This window comes from Sturnus vulgaris, chromosome 11 (assembly GCF_052056855.1).
Source record: "Sturnus vulgaris isolate bStuVul1 chromosome 11, bStuVul1.hap1, whole genome shotgun sequence".
In the NCBI taxonomy this organism is placed as follows: domain Eukaryota; kingdom Metazoa; phylum Chordata; class Aves; order Passeriformes; family Sturnidae; genus Sturnus; species Sturnus vulgaris.
This window is the reverse complement of record NC_142253.1, coordinates 22,056,518-22,072,960: the sequence shown is the minus strand read 5'-3', so window position 1 is coordinate 22,072,960 and position 16,443 is coordinate 22,056,518. Positions and strand designations below refer to the sequence as shown.

The 16,443-nt window shown below is 50.2% G+C and overlaps 1 protein-coding gene across 1 annotated transcript in view; it reads left to right on the top strand.

Annotated features, from left to right (window-relative positions):
- The first annotated feature begins 6,253 nt into the window (after positions 1-6,253).
- Positions 6,254-16,443, top strand: part of WNT7A (Wnt family member 7A) — a 34,653-nt gene continuing 24,463 nt past the window's right edge. The window contains exons 1-2 of the mRNA XM_088171728.1: positions 6,254-6,412; positions 7,271-7,497. Of these exons, the coding sequence (XP_088027854.1) occupies positions 6,342-6,412; positions 7,271-7,497 (298 nt within the window). The 5' untranslated portion in view covers positions 6,254-6,341. The remainder of the gene's footprint in view (positions 6,413-7,270; positions 7,498-16,443) is intronic.

The following is a 16,443-nucleotide window of genomic DNA, read 5'->3' as shown; positions in this document are numbered from 1 at the left end:
ATTGCCTGGAAGACTGTGTCATGTTTTCTGGATTGGATCCACGGTGTTTGAGACCTTTCTTTGGCAATGAATAATCTTTGACGGTTCATTTTTTCACCCCTTGTGTCCATTAATAAACATATAAAGGAAATATCATGTCTTTTTTTTTTTTAAAAAAAAGGAAAAATAGCGTTTGTCTAAGTGCATGTTGTGATATCAAAGGAATATATATTTTTTGCAAATATCACATATTCCTCAGTGTGTTTGCCACAAGTAACACATTATGGGGTGGAATCAGGAAAGTCTCCCAAAGCAGCTGTGCAGCAAATTAATGATTTTAAAAAGTCTGGATGAGCAGCATCCTTGTGAATAAATAGCTGAGTTTATGACTGTGAGGGAACAAAGGGTAAGCAAAAAGAAGGAAATGAGCCCCTGCAGATCTGGAAGTCACTGAGTGATGTGCAGTGGGCACCTGGTGACACTTCAATGTTGCTTGAGGGAACAGACAGTGCAGACCAAATGTCTGGCAAAAGAGGTTTATTTCTCCAGTTCTGCTGCTGATGTGGAGTATTACTGTTGGAGACAGAATTTTCTTTGCATGTATTAATGATTGGCTCCTTCCCTGGTGAGTGCAGCAAGACAGGGACCAAACTCCAGGCACTCCAGGTGGTACCAGAGGAGGGGGGCACAGACTGCAGGGCAGCAGGGCTGATCCCAGTCCCAGTTTGGGATCCAGTACCAGCCCAGGGTGAGCCTGGATGTGCCACAGGAGCTGGGGAAGCCAGTCAGTGCAGCCACAGCTGCTCCAGAGACAGCACAAGGACAGATGGAGGGGTTGGCAGAACAGCAAAGGAACAATCTCCATGTTCTCCTGTGGTTTTTAACACTGGTCTTTAGAATTGATGGTTATGTCTTCATACAGACATGCTCAGCTCTCAGACAGACCTGTATGCTCCTGCCGAGAAACCAGGCTGGATAGAGCTCAGCAGCTTGGAGCAGTTTCACAACTCATTGGTTTGGTTTGGATGTAAAGTATTCCCTTATTTGTACTTGGATTGAAAAGTCTGAGCAAACTTAAAGCCAGGGAAACCCTGGACTAACAGACCATGTTTTCAGGAGCTCCTGAGGCCATGTCCAGCTCCAAAAAACACGAGATGTGTTGGAGGCTGTGGCAGAGGAGAGCCTGCCTGGTGCTCACACACAGACAGCCCTGCACCACAAACCAGCTGGATCTCCCTCACCACTGAACAGCCAGTAAACCCCTAAATGCTCCAATCAGGGCACCTCTTTCCTCATCCCAAATGTTTTGCTGGTTTCTGACCATCCAAGCCCCTCCTCATCAACCCTGGCACAGCCCATCAGTTTCTAATTAGATGCAGCTGCAGGTAATGAGGTCCCAGACACCTGTCCTTGCCCAAACTCCTTCTTCTTCCTGGCTGCACTGACTGTGCACAGGGGTGTCCCTGTGCCCGGCTAGGGGTGCCCACCTGGAGCTCCCCCGGGTGGGGCTGGGGGTCAAAGCTGCCCTCTCAGGGGGCGCCACCCTGTCGTGGGCTCTCTGGCCGCTGGCCAGGGTTTGTGTCACCGATCAATTGATCCGAAGGGGATCTATCACCACGGGGCTCGTGGCGCCTTTGTGCTGCCACAAGGCCCAGAGCCAGCAGGGAAGGTGCTGTGGTCAGTCCTGCCAGGCAGGGCAGGGGCTCTCACCCTGCCTGGTTCTGCCCCTCGTGGAATTCACAGAGCGAGCAGCTCTGAAGCCTCTTTATTGCTCCTTCTGCAGCCCCACGGGTGCAGCTGGAATCTGAGGATTCACTGTGGCTGCTGTAGGATAGATCAGGAAATTACCTGGCTTTGTGAATGTTATTTATTTATTCATTTTATTTTTTCTTTTCCATATGCTTTTAGGAGGCATGAAATTCTTAATAGAAAGAGAGTTGGTATATTAACCTCACTTTTTTGCTACTGAAAGGACTCTCTGGTCTGACTTCTATAGGAGATGTTTTGACAACAAAACAGTGCAGCTATGATGAGCCTGATAGAAGGGAGCCAGAGTTGGAGTATTGATGGTATGTGCATCTAGGATCTAGTTACAAAATGGGCTTTTAACCACATTTTCCCTTGTGAATTCCTGTTATCAGAGGCCATCTTAAAGAAAAAAAATAAAGAAGACAGACAGCCTTTCTTTTTCATTGTAGATGGGAATGTTTATTTCTTTATGCTTATGAAAAATGAGCCATGAATAACCCTGACCAGAACCACACACTGAGCAGCATGTGCTGTGCAAACCTCCTCACCCAGCTCCATGTCCTGTGCTGGGAGCAGGGCAGCACTGAGCCCCTGCAGCTCCTGGACCCAGCTCAAGCACTCCCAAGGGGTTGTATCCAGACCAATAGACTTCTCAAACTTCTTTTTTTTTTTTTTTTTTTTTTTTTGGATCTAATTTATTTTGAGAATACATTTTCAGAGCTGATTAGCTGCTGTACTAAATCACTGCACTGTCTAACCCCAAAAAGCTGCCCTGACAAACAATTAACAATAGAAACACCATTGTGGCAACAAATGATGGATGGCTCCAGGGTGCAGCTTGGGCCCAGGCTTTGTTCAGAAGAAAGTTGCTGTTGCTAAATAAAGACATGGGTAGTAAAAGGTGAGAGCAGAGAGATTGTATCTGGAATAAAGCTCTTTGCTCTGCTTGGGGTGTGCTTCTCACAGCACTGAGCATCTCAGGAGAGCCCCATGGCTCTGATCATGATCCGAAACTGCCAGGCACCAGGGAATCATGGAATGGTTTGGATGGGAAGGGACCTTAACGATCAGGTTGTTCCAACCCCTGCCACGGGCAGGGGCACCTCCCACTGTCCCAGGCTGCTCCAAGCCCCAGTGTCCATCCTGGCCTTGGACACTTCCAGGGATCCAGGGGCAGCCACAGCTGCTCTGGGAACCTGTGCCAAGGCCTTACCACCCTCACAGGGAGGAATCTCCTCCCAGAATCCCATCTAAGGCTGGCCTCCTTCAGCTTAAGGCCATTCCCCCTTGTTCTGTCATCCCCGAGCCTTGTGGAAAGTCCCCCTCCAGCCTTCCCCTTTGGGCACTGGGAGGAGCAGCAGAGCCAAACCTCCTCCTGCCATGAGCTCTGGGATTTCTCTTACATCCTTTTGAGTTTGGTTTTGAGTTAATTTCTCTTGCCACAGGCAAGTTCCTGATTCCTACTGTCCTGTCATTAATCTCTAATAGTTACGCTAAGTTTTGTGTTAATTTACCAACTTGTCCGTAACTTATTACCCTAAAGAGAAGTAGAATCATTTATCACAATGCCTCATATTGATTTTATTATGCAGCTATTAGAATCTATTTATTAGAAGTAATAAATATGAAGACAGTATAAAAAAGGAGTGGATATGCAGACCCTGTAATGGTAGGTAAGGATTAGTTATTACTGACCACTCAAAAGACATTGTGGTTGAAAGGATGATTTAAGGTCTATAGCATTTTAAAAATTATCAAGAAGCCCAAGAAGCTTTGCCAAACAAGCCAAACTACCTCCTGTAATCTGCACAGGAATGTTATTTTATGTATGCTTCAAATGCATCTAGGTCACAACTTTTTTAGGAATGAACAGAGTAAGAGAAAGTAATTGATTAGTCCAGTGAGTTATTTTCTCAGGAAGGTTTGCCATTTTCCACTCTTCCTGAACCCCAAGACAACAGTTTACTCATCCTTCACCTGTCCTGTATCTGTGTGCTGTGTTAAACAGCTGTGGTTGACTTACACTGATCATCCCTAGCTTCAGCACCAGAAATAAATTTTTTAAAAATCCAAAAAATGAAGCATAAACACATCTGTGGATGTGTTTGCTGGAGGAGCCTGTGGTGTGTGGGCAGGGAAGCTCTTCCGAACCTCTGGCTGTTGCACACCTGTCCCTGTGGGCAGGGCAGCTCTCCCAAATTCCCGAACCTCTGGCTGTTGCACATGCGGCACGGGGGCACAGCTCTGTCAGTACCCACGGCGTGTTCCCTGCCGGTGAAGGAGGTGACTGGACACGGCCTTTCTGCTGCCTTCTAATGACACTTTACTTTGCTAGGGGGCTTCCCCACCCAAGGAGGACCTGCTACAAGCCTTGAATTTGTTCTCATCAATACCTGCTCCCTCTACTCACAGCTATGGGCTCTGGGTGTGCTCCAGCGCTGGGAGCCTTTATTGCACTGGAGGCTGCAAAAGCCTCGGGGCAGCTGCTCCCACCGCCCCAAATGCCCTGGAGGTGCTGAGGGCTGCCCGCTGCTGCCCGCTCTTCCCTCTCCACCCTCCCTCCCCCTTTTCCTCCCTCTCCCGTCTCCCCTTTTTCCTCTCTCCCCTCTCCTGTCTCCCCTCTCCCCCTCTTCCTCCCTCTCTCCCCCTCTCCCCTTTTTCCTCTCTCCCCTCTCTCCCCCTCCCCATTTTCCTCTCTCCCCTCTCCCCCTTTTCCTCTCCTCTCTATCCTCTCTCCCCTTTTTCCTCTCTTCCCTCGTCCCCGTCTCCCCTTTTTCCTCTCCCCTCTCTCCTCTCCCTCTCCCCGCTGCGCTGCTCGCGGCTGCAGTTCCGGCCGTGCCCGCCAGGTGCCGCTCTGACAAAGAGGTTGCGGCGGGCGCTGCCCAAGGGGCTCGGGGCTCCCTCGAACCCGAACCCGAACCCGAACCCCGAACGGACCCCCCCGAAATCCTGCGCCCCACACCCTGCACCCCCCGAACCCTGCACCCCTCTCTCCTCCCGCACCCCGCAGTCCTTCCCTCCCATCCCCCGCATCCTCCGCAGCCCCCGCACCCCTCGTTTCACTCCGTGCTCCGCCCCGGGCGGGCCTCCCGCTGGCTCCGGGCGCCGTGAGAAGCACGGCCAGGTCGCACGGAGAAGCTGTGGGGAGCCAAGGTGATGGGAATCGTCCGCCGCACCGGGGAACGCGCAGCGATGGAGAGCTGGACTGGGACACCCCTTCCCTGCCCCGGGAAGTCGGCAGGGACGGACCTGGTCCAGCCCCCAGGACCGGCTGCGCCCCGCTTGGACCCGCCTGGGACAGTTCGGGAGAGCGGGGGATCCCCTCGCGAGAGGGGCTCCGACCCGGCTCCTCCGAGGGACCCTGAGGGATCCTGTCATCGTGGTTTTGTTTTGAGAAAAATATTATCAGCAGAACAATTCCCGCGCCACACCCCTGTTATCATTTAGGTAACCTCCCTGTTTGAAATATTTTAAGTGGATAATAAAATAGTCACCATATCCGTGTAAATTCCCGCAACGAGGAGCAGGATCCTCCTCCCGGCCGGGCCGGCCCCCCCGCCCGCGGCAGGCAGGCGGCTCCGCGGAGCTCCCGGGCGGCCGCAGTCCCCCGGGCCGCCCCCAGCGTGGGCTCGGACCGCGGACGCCGACGTGAACCACTGCCACGGGGAACGAGCCCTGCCCTGTCACTGGAAGGAGCGGCCACAAAACCGCGGGGAGGTCACTGCGGGCACACGGGGCTCCCTCTTGCCCCCCCCCACCTGCCGGTGCCGCCTCGCCCCCGGTGCGGGCGGGGCGGCACTCCGGGGATGCTGCGGCCGCCCGGAGCTCACCTCGGCGCGGGCACCGGGAGGCTGCGGGACAGCCCGCGACACGCGGGAGGCAGACCGGGGGGAGGAGCGTCGGGACAAACGCATAAAACCGGCCCCAGGTGCTCGGCGGCCCCGGCAAGCGGGCGGCGAGCGCGGAGTCAAAGCTGCAGCCCGCTGCCGGCGCGGAGCAGCGCGGGGTGCGGACCCCCAATGCCGCCCAGCGGGCCGGGGCCAGCCCCGGGGGCGTCCCCCCGTGACACCCCCCGGAGCCCCCGCCGCGTTCCCCCGGGCCGTGCCCGCAGGAGGAGGATCGCGCTGAGCCTGCCTGCAGGCAGGTGATCCGTCTGCCGTTCCTGTTCCCCTCCTGCCCACCTCCCCGCCTTGCTTCCCCCCACCCCCCCGGCTGGACAACTCCCTCCTTTGGAGAACACGCCCAAGTAGCTGAAAAAGAGAGAAAGAGAGGGGGAAAAAAAAAAAAATAGGGGGGGGATTGTAAAGAAGAGAGAGAGCCAATTCACACTGAAGGTGGGGACGCGGGTGGCGCTCGCAGGACCCCGCAGCCCGTCCGGCTCCGCAGCCCCGCGCTGCCCGGACAGCGCCCGCGGCCGGAGCGGGGCCGGAGCCCCGGCGGGGCCATGCTGAGAGGCGGCGGGGGCTCGGCGCGGAGCCGCGGGCGCTGCGGGGCGCGGCGGGGGCTGCCCCGCTCGGCCGGGCGGCCGTGACCGCCAGCGACGGAGCGGCCCGAACCCCGAGCGCGCTGGGCATCGTTTCGTGCGTTGATCTGAGCCACGGCAAGCAAAGAATATGAACAGGAAAACAAGGCGCTGGATCTTCCACATCTTTCTGAGCCTAGGGATTGTGTATATCAAGATCGGGTAAGTAACTTTTTTTTCCCTTTCTTTTATAACAATCTTGCTCTCTCGCGCGCTCAGCCCAACCTGCCCAGACCTGTTACTATTTAACTCGGGAAGTCTAAAAAAAACAAAACAAAAAAACCAAAAAAAACCCCAAAACAAGCGATGATAGTGGAGATCACGATTATTTCTCAAAACACAGGTAAAGCGCCCGCACCTCGGGGCGAGGCGGCGGCCCCGGCGATGTGCGGGGCTGCGAGGGTCTGGGCGACGGTTTCTGCCGGGAAGGGACACCCGGCGATTCCCGGGCAGCCGGCCCCTCCCCAGCCCGGCCAGCGGGCCCCGTGCGGGGACACCCGGTCTCTCCCTGCCCGGTACCTGCCCGCGCCTCCCGCAGGCCGCTGCCGCCCGGGACACAACGCCGCCCGGCCCGGGAGGGGCGCAGGGAGGGCAGCGGCGCTCCGGACTCGCAGCATCCCCGGCCAGGTGCGCTGGGTGCGGGAGGAGGCGGCACGGCCCCGGGGCAGGGAGGGTGGGTTATCCCCCTTCCTTCCCTCCCTCCCTCTCCCCTCTAACTGCTCGACAGGTTTGAGAAAACCCTCCCAGCCCGCTGCCTGTGCGTGGCCCGGGCAGGTAATGCCGCTGCACGCGCTTTAATTCTCCGAGGAGGAAGTTTGGTCCCGCTTTGGCAGGAGCCCACGCGGTGCTTATCTCTGCCTCGGCTTGGAGAGAGGGACGGGGAGAGGGAAGCGGCGGGGGAAAGGCGGGCGCTTCCCGGGCACCTGCCAGCGCCAGAGCCTCAGCACGGGAAGGCGGCGGGGTTGCTCTGCCTGCGGGACCAGCCTCCCCTCAGCCACCGCCGGTGTCTTGTCGTTGCAGGGGTTTCTCCTCTGTGGTGGCCCTGGGAGCCAGCATCATCTGTAACAAGATCCCGGGGCTCGCCCCCCGGCAGCGGGCGATCTGCCAGAGCAGGCCCGACGCGATCATTGTCATCGGGGAAGGGTCCCAGATGGGCATCAACGAGTGCCAGTTCCAGTTCCGCAACGGGCGCTGGAACTGCTCGGCCCTGGGCGAGCGGACGGTCTTCGGCAAGGAGCTCAAAGTGGGTACGTGCTCTCGGCTCTGCCGCCGGTCCCGGGCACAGGGGGCACCCGGGGGTGCCACGGGCGCGGCTACTGGGCTCGGGGACGGGCAGGTCCCCATTCCGTGAGAGCCGGGGCAGGACGGGCACTGTGAGTGTGTGCCCCCGGGTGCTGCTGCTGCCGCTGCCAACGTGCTGCCTCCCGGCAGAGCACCTGCCTGAGCTGCACCTCCGTGTGTGCCAGCTCCCACCACAGTATTTCACTGCTCTGCTCTCAGAAATCCTCTCCGAAACGCTCCCCCTTTGTGTGCACAGGACAGCAGTCTGATTCATGTACTTAGCGACTGATTCTTGTTGAAGGCAGCGGTGAGAGCCAGAGTGCAGAGCTGGAATTGCACTTCTGGGGTGTAGTAGGGGATACTGCCCTGATGTTTGTGCCTAGTGGACCACTCTCACTGTGAGGGATTCCCACAGCACAAAATCATTCTCCTACAGCAATTGTACCTCCGTGCCACGAGGAAGAGTGGCTGTGTTCTGCTTTGAGATATCAGGGCCCTCACAAACGCTGTTAGAATCAACTGACAGAAGATCCCACTTCCATTTTCCATGTTTTCAATTATTGCAGCAGTGCAAAATATATCCAAATTCTGAACTAAAGCAGCATTAATAATCACAAATGTAAATACCTGAAGAAATGGGGCTGAGGTCAAAACTCTCGTGTCCCCACTCTGCAAAACACAGTAATGAAATTTACTCAGTGGGTTTTTTTGATTCCACAGCACTTAAAATGCAAAGACCAAGGAATGTGTTTTCCAAATACAGGCTGGTCTTTTTTAGAGCCACCACTGAAAGCTTATCACTCAACAGTGCCGCATTCCACATCCAGAAGGATCTGTGGTTTCCAGTCTCTTCCCCTTGTAGAATGAAATTGCAAAAACCCAGAAACCCCATCAAGCAATGCTTAGCATGATAGAAAACATGGATGTTTCATGAGGCAGCACAGAGAACAGGAGCCAGGAGATCCCTGAGCAGCTGTGGGGGCACCCTGTGGATGGGCTGGCCCCAGGCACTGCTGAGTGCCATGCCACGATCTGTCCCTCATTCCTGGCATTCCCGTGAAATAGAGAGGTGCAGCCTTACCACTCTGCTCTGGAACCCCTGAGAACACTGAGTGTTTGTTTGATCACATCAGTGCACACTGATAGATGTTCCCAAAACTTAGATATTTAAGGAAAGAACAGAAAGAGAACACCACCAGTCGGTTGGAAAGCCCCGCCTTTCAACACCTTTGATAATGAGAATGGCTCAAGTAGAGAAGGTAAAAAGTCTCCTGCACAACACTGGGAAATATCTGAAAATTGAGCATTTATTCAGATTAGCTCATTGTTTCTCTTTCTTGAGCTGATCTCTTCCTGTCAGCAATACAGGCAAGTGTTTGCCACTTCTGTCTGTGAGAAGCCCATTTGGATGGCTGACAGGTTTGGGCTCATTTGCTCCAAGAGTAACATTTCCTTAAACAGAAAATGTGAGAAGGATTTTTTTTCTTCTCCCAGAAATTAGAAAATTGTGGAGTTGTTGCGGTCTGTTGTGTAAACATGCTCTCAGTTCCTTCCCTCCCTCCGAAAATTGAATTATTTAGCTAGTGGGTTATATTTAGGTCCTTTTAAAGAAAGTCAATATCAAAGGAAGTAGGCTTTGATCTGTCTTTGAGGTGATAACTCTTAATATGTTCTATCTATCCATTACAAGGCTAAGATGGATAGGACAAATTCTTCCTTGGTTTCAGTACACAGTTAAGAGTTGAATGACATCCAAATTACAAAACTCCATAAAATTCATTTAAAGAATAACGAACCCCTCACATTTAAACAGGTTATATATGCTAATTTTAAAGTAAACTTTGGTAAAAATCACAGAGGGTTGAAATCCAGTGGTGAATTTTTCTTTTGCACAGACATTCCTGCAGTCTCAAGGATAAAACTACTGAGGCTCTCAAATACCTTGAAATATTTTAATGTAACTGTTCCTGCTCAGGTGGTCTCCTTGTTCTTCTGCTTCTTCCCTATCAGCGGGTATAGGAACTCTGAATATCTGACACAGTTCATCTTTCTATGGCTATGAGGAAAAGGCATCTTTTGCTCTTTCCCAAGGATCTTTGCCAGGGTGTGTTCCAGGTTACCATCCAGGGAAACAATATTTTGCTTTGATTAAAAAGGGTACAACCTATGTGCCATAAAGCCATAAACCAAATTTGGTGCCCACAAACAGGAGAGGGCCTGAGGGCCTTAGTCTGAATAAGAAAGACAGATGTGTGACATGAAGGACCATAAACCCCTATAGGAAGCATTTCAAGGTGACAGAGCACCAGAATAGCCCAGGTTACCATTAGGTGAGGATAATGTACCCTCGTTGCTTTTTTAAGTCGCCTTTGACATGGTGTGTTCCACAATACTATTACAACAGCCCTGAACACAGCAGTCCCTTCCCTGGGATTTTACACTGTACCTTTCAGGCATTTGCATACTGAAGTTATTTCCTGGGGAGTGCAGGGCATCTTTGTCTTGCCACTTGCAATAAAGTCTGTGAGCCACACATGAGCTCATCCCTCTGTCTCTGCGAGGCTTCCTGTGCCTCTGCAGTGGCACTGCTGGGCTGCTCTGGGACGAGGAGATGGCTTCAGGGTGACAGGGCTGTGGCTGGAGGAGGTGACTTCAGGGTGACAGGGCTGTGGCTGTCCTGGCCCTGCCGGGAGGGTGCAGCCTGCAGAGGCTCACAGCAGTCTGGGAGGATGTGCCTGAGTAACTCCAATGGAAACAGGCTTTGTGTGTGTCAGTCCACGCAAGTAAGTTCCTTCAGGTACCAGAGATTCTTGTGATCTATTTCCCAACCCGTGGCTTTGATGGCACACCAAGCCACATCTTCAAATTAAGGTTTCTTTCCTTTTATCCTTGCCAGGTAATCTATTTTATGACTGTTATGCAAATGTACTGCAATTACTTAAATTCTCATATTGCCACTCAGGGGGATTCTCCTCCTGGCCTGGCTGTTGTGTATCTGAGGGACCATGGCACTCCTGTGTTTCTGTTTTCCTACCTTTAAAATGGCAACAGGGATATTAACCTTATTGAAACACTTGGAATTCTCTAGAAGGAAAGCATCAAACAGTATTTCCCTGTTCTAACCTTTAGTGTGTATTTTTTAAAATTCGCATATAATCCACCTTCCAATGAAGTGATAGTTATTTGTAGAGTTAATTTGTAGAGTTTATTTGTAGATGTACTTAAATTCATCCTAGAGCATATTTGTGCTCACAGGCTTGAGTTTCCTGCCTATCACAGTGAGCTTCCAACCAGTGCCCAGCACTCTCTCCAGTTCCTGGGTCATTTTATCTGGTTTGCCCTTCCAAAGAGAGATTCTCCCTCCTGACACACTGCGGATGTCTCACCGTGCCAGCTGGTGCCAGCAGAGCACGAAGAGAAGTGACAAAGTGCCATCAGTTTGCTCTGCTCTGGTCACAGAGGGAACGATGGAGGTGCAGTCCAGATCCACACAGGGACGCTTTTTCTAGAGCATTCCACAGACACCTTATTAATAATGTAGAGTCACAGAGAGAATTTTTAAAATAACTGTGGAGATGACGCAACGCTGCAATTACGGACACACTTAAAACCAAATATATTTGTCATGGTGGTCAGCAGTTCTGTTCCTGAGGACGGCCACAATCAAAACCAACATTTTTAAAGCAGGATAGGCCAAAACCCTCCTGCCCATCTGTCTTCAGGTGAAGTGTCGTTCAAACCTAAGGATCTGAACAGCCAGAGATGCCTTAGACAGAATCTGAAAATAGGATTTGGCCTCTGCTGGATCACAGGAAGAGTGAGAGCTGTGGCAAAAGCTTTCCATCAGGTGCCTCAGGGGCCCATTTTGCAGGATGCAACCTCGGGAGCAGGTGGCCAGCAGTAACTCTACTGTTGTCTCAAAGGGGACATGCCTACATTTCATGGGATGTGGAGGACAGCACCACATTGGCATCACAGGGGAAAAAATAAAATCTCCTTTTGCCATAAGTGAGCAGCTCTGGCACTGTTAAATGAGAAAGTGAAGTGGTACAAACTGTTTTACTGCCCTGCCACAGAGGGACACAGCAAAGTGGAGACTCCTCAGGACAGATCTGAGAGAAGAGAGGTGCAAGAGCCCTGCAGAGGCTGCAAGGACCCTATGAGAGGGAGGATAGAGGGAGTCCTGAGGTATGAGTGGTGCTCTGCAAGGAACATTACAGCAAAACATTTCAGCCAGGTCTTCATCCTGGCCTTACTAAAATGCAGCAGTTCTTTGCTCTCTTCTACCATGGAAAATGCTTCAGTATAATCACAGTGATGCCTCACCCACCTGCCATTACCCTTGGGAATAAGGAAAGCTGAAATTCAAAAGAATCCCCACAGACGGGCTGGTCCAGAAGCTGATATGTAAGCAGGGCAGCTCAGCCCCTCTGCACACTGTGCAGGGACCATCCCAGGGGTGCCCTGAGGCACACACTAAGCCAGGAGAGCCTGTTGGCTTTCCTTTATCCACTGCACTGTTGCTCTACAGTGGACTGAATTTAGCCGTGATTTGTTTTCCAGATATTAAATCGACTTTTCTTCTATGGCTTCAGACCACGTAAGGGAAGAGGGACATGCCCACTCGTGCCTATTGAAACAAATAGCAACTGCCATCCAAGGCAAACCCTTCACTAACCTCTTCAGTAGCTGTCAGGAATAGCTCTCCTGCTGGTATGGAAAAGAAAAGAAGATCTAGGACATTGTCTTCTCTGGCTGGGTAGATTTAACAGAAAAACTAGCAGGAGAGTTCTGAGTAAATCTTCATATTGTCACTATGTTGTAGACAAACACTTGTGAAAACATCGCAGCAGAGATGTGCTGAAGAACAGATTTAATCTTCAATCATTTCAGGGAGCATTTTGGTTTTAAACGCTGCTGTAGTCTCTCAGGTCAGGTTTTAAAGTCAGATTGGATTGTTTGAATTCCAGAATAACAGACCAAGTGAGCAGCCACTGGTAGAATCCCAGAATCTCCTGAGCTAAAAAGGGAGATCCATCCTCAGGGATGACGGAGTCTAACCCTGTCCCTGCACAGAAAGCCCGACAGTCCCACCCTGTGCATCCCCGAGAGCGATGTCCCAGGAGTTCTGGCTGGAAAATCCTTCTTGTTTTTATATTGCATGGAAGATTACCTGCACAGGTCTGTGGGAAACACAGTGCTGCTGCTCTATTTGGTTTGGTCAATATTTAGAGGAAAGTTTGATAAATACTCTGCTTTCTGAACCACTGCTGTTATGAATCCCCCAAGATGCACAGAAAAAAAAGTCATTAACAGGAATCTTGCTATCTATTCAGGCGAGGTCAGAGTCTGAACTTCTGTGTTAGGTTTCCAGCCCTTACAACCAGTTTTTACTGTCAGTGCCTTGCAGGAGAACAGTTATCTGCAGGCAAAACAGGCTGAAATATGGCCTGATCATCCAAAGCTGCTTTATGCCAAAAAGTCAATCTTTCCCAGCAGGGACTGTCACTACAAGATAAAACATTGCCCCAAGGTCACTGCAGTTGGAATTCCCATCACAAGGTTTTCATACCTGCTTCAGATGTGTCTTGTGAGTACTTGTTCCAGAGAAACAGAAAGATTGCATCTGATTGGGAAGGTGGGAGATTTCCTGTGGCAGGGGCAGTGCAGGGCTGCCCAGCAGGGCTGGGACATGGGGGCTCAGAGCCCTCTCAAAAGAGGAGACTTAGCTGAACTCCAAAATAATGACTCTGATTTTTGCAGTGCACATGCCTTGAGTAGTAGCTTTATAAATTTAAAGAGGGTATCTTCTAGCTGAAGTGTTTCTTCTGCGAGAGTTTCATGTGTTGGTGAAAGGAACTTTAGCTTGTGAAAGTGAGCAGCGGCTAAACCCCCAGAGTCTTCGATCTTTCTTAAAGCCACTCTGTATTTTATTTATTTATACTGATCTTTGTAAAGCCACAGTGCTGTTTTATAGGGAACCATCTTTTTATTTTCAACTGAGTACAATATTTTAAGGCACCAATTCCCCAAACTTTGAACAGAAGGGGAAGAAAATATTAGGAAGAGAATACTTCAATGATTGTTTTTAAAGCTACCATTGTTATTGTATTATTCTTATTACTCATGCTAGGTTAAAGAAAAATGAAAATAAAAAAACCTGCTAGACCATACGTAGTCTACCAAAGAAGGAGGAGGCAAAGCCCAGAGCAGGCAGGGGATGGATTCTATTCTACATTTTTCCAGGCTGTGAGTTATGGCCTCTATAGAGAGATGAGGAGTAATGTTTGCTGTGGCACATAATTGGCAAGGTACACTGTGTTTTCCATCTTTATATTTTCCCAATCATATTTCAGCTCATGTCACTGCAGATAACTCCCCCTCTGACCCTTTGGCTTTAAATAGCAGAAAATACAACCCATGTTTTCCAGTGAGATAAACAGAAATTTGTCTCTCTTTTATTTCACAGCTTAGTCAATTTATGAGGGGGACTGATAGGGTGGGACAGGCTGTTTAGAAACACCCTTAGATCCCAAACTGCTGAGCACCTACTGACTTCCTGCAAATAAATCCACTCTGCATTTTGCAGGCTTAGGCTTTGTTTCCCAAGCAATATCAAGGTATTGCACTTCTTTTAAAAAATAAGTTCCCATTTCTAATCTGTATGAGAGACGTTTTTACAAAGTTTTCAAATTTAAAGATTGAACTTAAACCCAAATGAAGTTAGCTAAATTAAAACCAGAATGCAGACCAGTCTGTGCAGCTGATAGACAGGCTGGTCAGCCCAAACCCAGTCTAGCAAACATTCACATCCAAAATCAGAGGCATGCAGGGAGTGTTTGCAGAATTAAAGCTCCAAGGTGTGCATGGGCTATGTATAATTGTGCTCAGTGTTAGGAGAGCAGCTGCCCTAGTAAAATACCTGTGTCTGCAACCCCCTGTGACCCTCTCAATGCTTCCCCTTGTGACATCTGGCACCCCAGGGTGTTGGCTGACAATGCAGAGCTCACAGACAAAGGTACAGACAGCCTGAGAAGGTGCCCTGCCCAGTGCAGGCTGTGCAGACAGGACTCTAGTGTCAGCAGATGGACCTGCAGAAATTTTGGAAGCCATCAGCTCCAAGCTCTCTGCCATCAGAGCAAACGGAGCTGCTATGTGCTGCACACCTCACTGAAGTGCAGAAAAACACAGGAAAAGCAGGAAGATATTTCTGTCCAACACTTGGAGAGAAGCCCTCGTGGTCACATAGCACTGAGGCACTGGCTGGGGCTGGGAAGAGCCCCAGGTGAGGGTGAGGGAGCAGAGCCATGGCTGGAGCCCTTCAGGTCACCAGCCTTTTGAATGGCCAGAGCAACCTCTGACTGTTGCCGGGTCCTTCTCGGGAGGTTCCAGTGCCTGGAATTGAGCTCTGGAGTGTTTACCATAGTTTGTCTGAGATAAGGAGAAGAATGTGTGATTTGGGAACTGAAAGGAGGGCTTTTAATTCTTGTACACATCCAGGGCAGGTTGGACAGGGCTTGGAGCACCCTGGAGTGGTAGAAATGTCTCTGCCCATGGCACAGGTGGAATGAGAGGAGCTTTAAGGTCTCTGCCAACCCAACCCATTTGGGATTCTGTGCCAGGTGACTCTCCACCTTTGTCTAACTTCTATAGGAGCAGCTGCCTGGCCATACCTTGGTACAGCCACGTTTTCCCCTCACATCCTCCAGGAGTTTCAACTCTCTGCTGAAATCCAAAGAGCAGAATTTCTACTTAAAAGTGGCAGGAACACCCCCATGCTCAGGTTACCCTCTTTGGGCACAAACCCCTGAGACCTCAAGCACTGTTGCAGAAGAGACTCAGGCTAGTCTGAGCTTCCCTCCCATGCTGGCATTTCTGTGAGCCAGGCCAGGGTAATGAGACTTTAAAAAGTCAATCATTTATGAAAAACAGGAACAGTTGGATGCAGACGTGACAAACCCACATCACTTTATCACCACTGCACAAGTGCCAAGGCACTTCCTACCTGAGTCAATTCTTCTAGGCACTTGCTTTGTTTACCTTGTAATCTCCAAAATTTGAGTTTTTAAAAGCTGCTAAGATTTTCTCCCAAATAAGACAAACTTATAATTTATGTAATGTAATTTATGATCTAGCTTGACACTGGCTTCTGACTCTGCTTATACTGACTAATTTTATATTTTCTGCACTGCATTCTTATCCCCTCTAAAAAGCAAAAGAGCTGCTCAGCCTCTACAATACTGAGTATGTCAGGTTCAAGTGAGCTCCCAGCGGTTTTTGTTCTAGATCTTGAAAATAACTCATGCTCAACAAAAGTAATCTGATCAAAATCAAAAGGAAAAAGGATCCACATGTAAATTCAACTAAAAAAATATTTCTTTGACAATGTCCCATTTGCTGCTTCGTGGAACAGAAACCTGGTGTTTCGTTGCTGCCCTCTGAGAGATAAAGTGGGACTCTTATTGTACACTGTTTATCAATGCCTTTTTCATAGTGTTGTGCTTAAAATAGTGAGGGTGTTGATGAGTGTAAACTGGAGGAGGAGCTCAACTCCAAATACACCTAAAGCCTGAGATTTCTCTTCCATGCTCAGATTTTTATAAAAAGCCAAGAGTTCTAGAGAGATCTAACTGCAATTTCCGCAGTCAAAATGAATAATTTTATGATTTTTTTTTAAGTAAGGAGAAACAAGGAAACCTTTGAGGAAGTCTGATAATTGACTGTAAGCTCCATAATAAATGCAGCATGTAGCAGTGTTAGGGAATACTGCCTTTGCTAACAGAGGGCATGAAGTTGACTATTAACAGATTGTGATAATGTCATCTTGTTTTCCATTTTACTTCCTCAACATAAGGAAGTGAACACTTATCATTAAAAGCGACAAGTAGAGAAATCCAAATCATGTTACATGA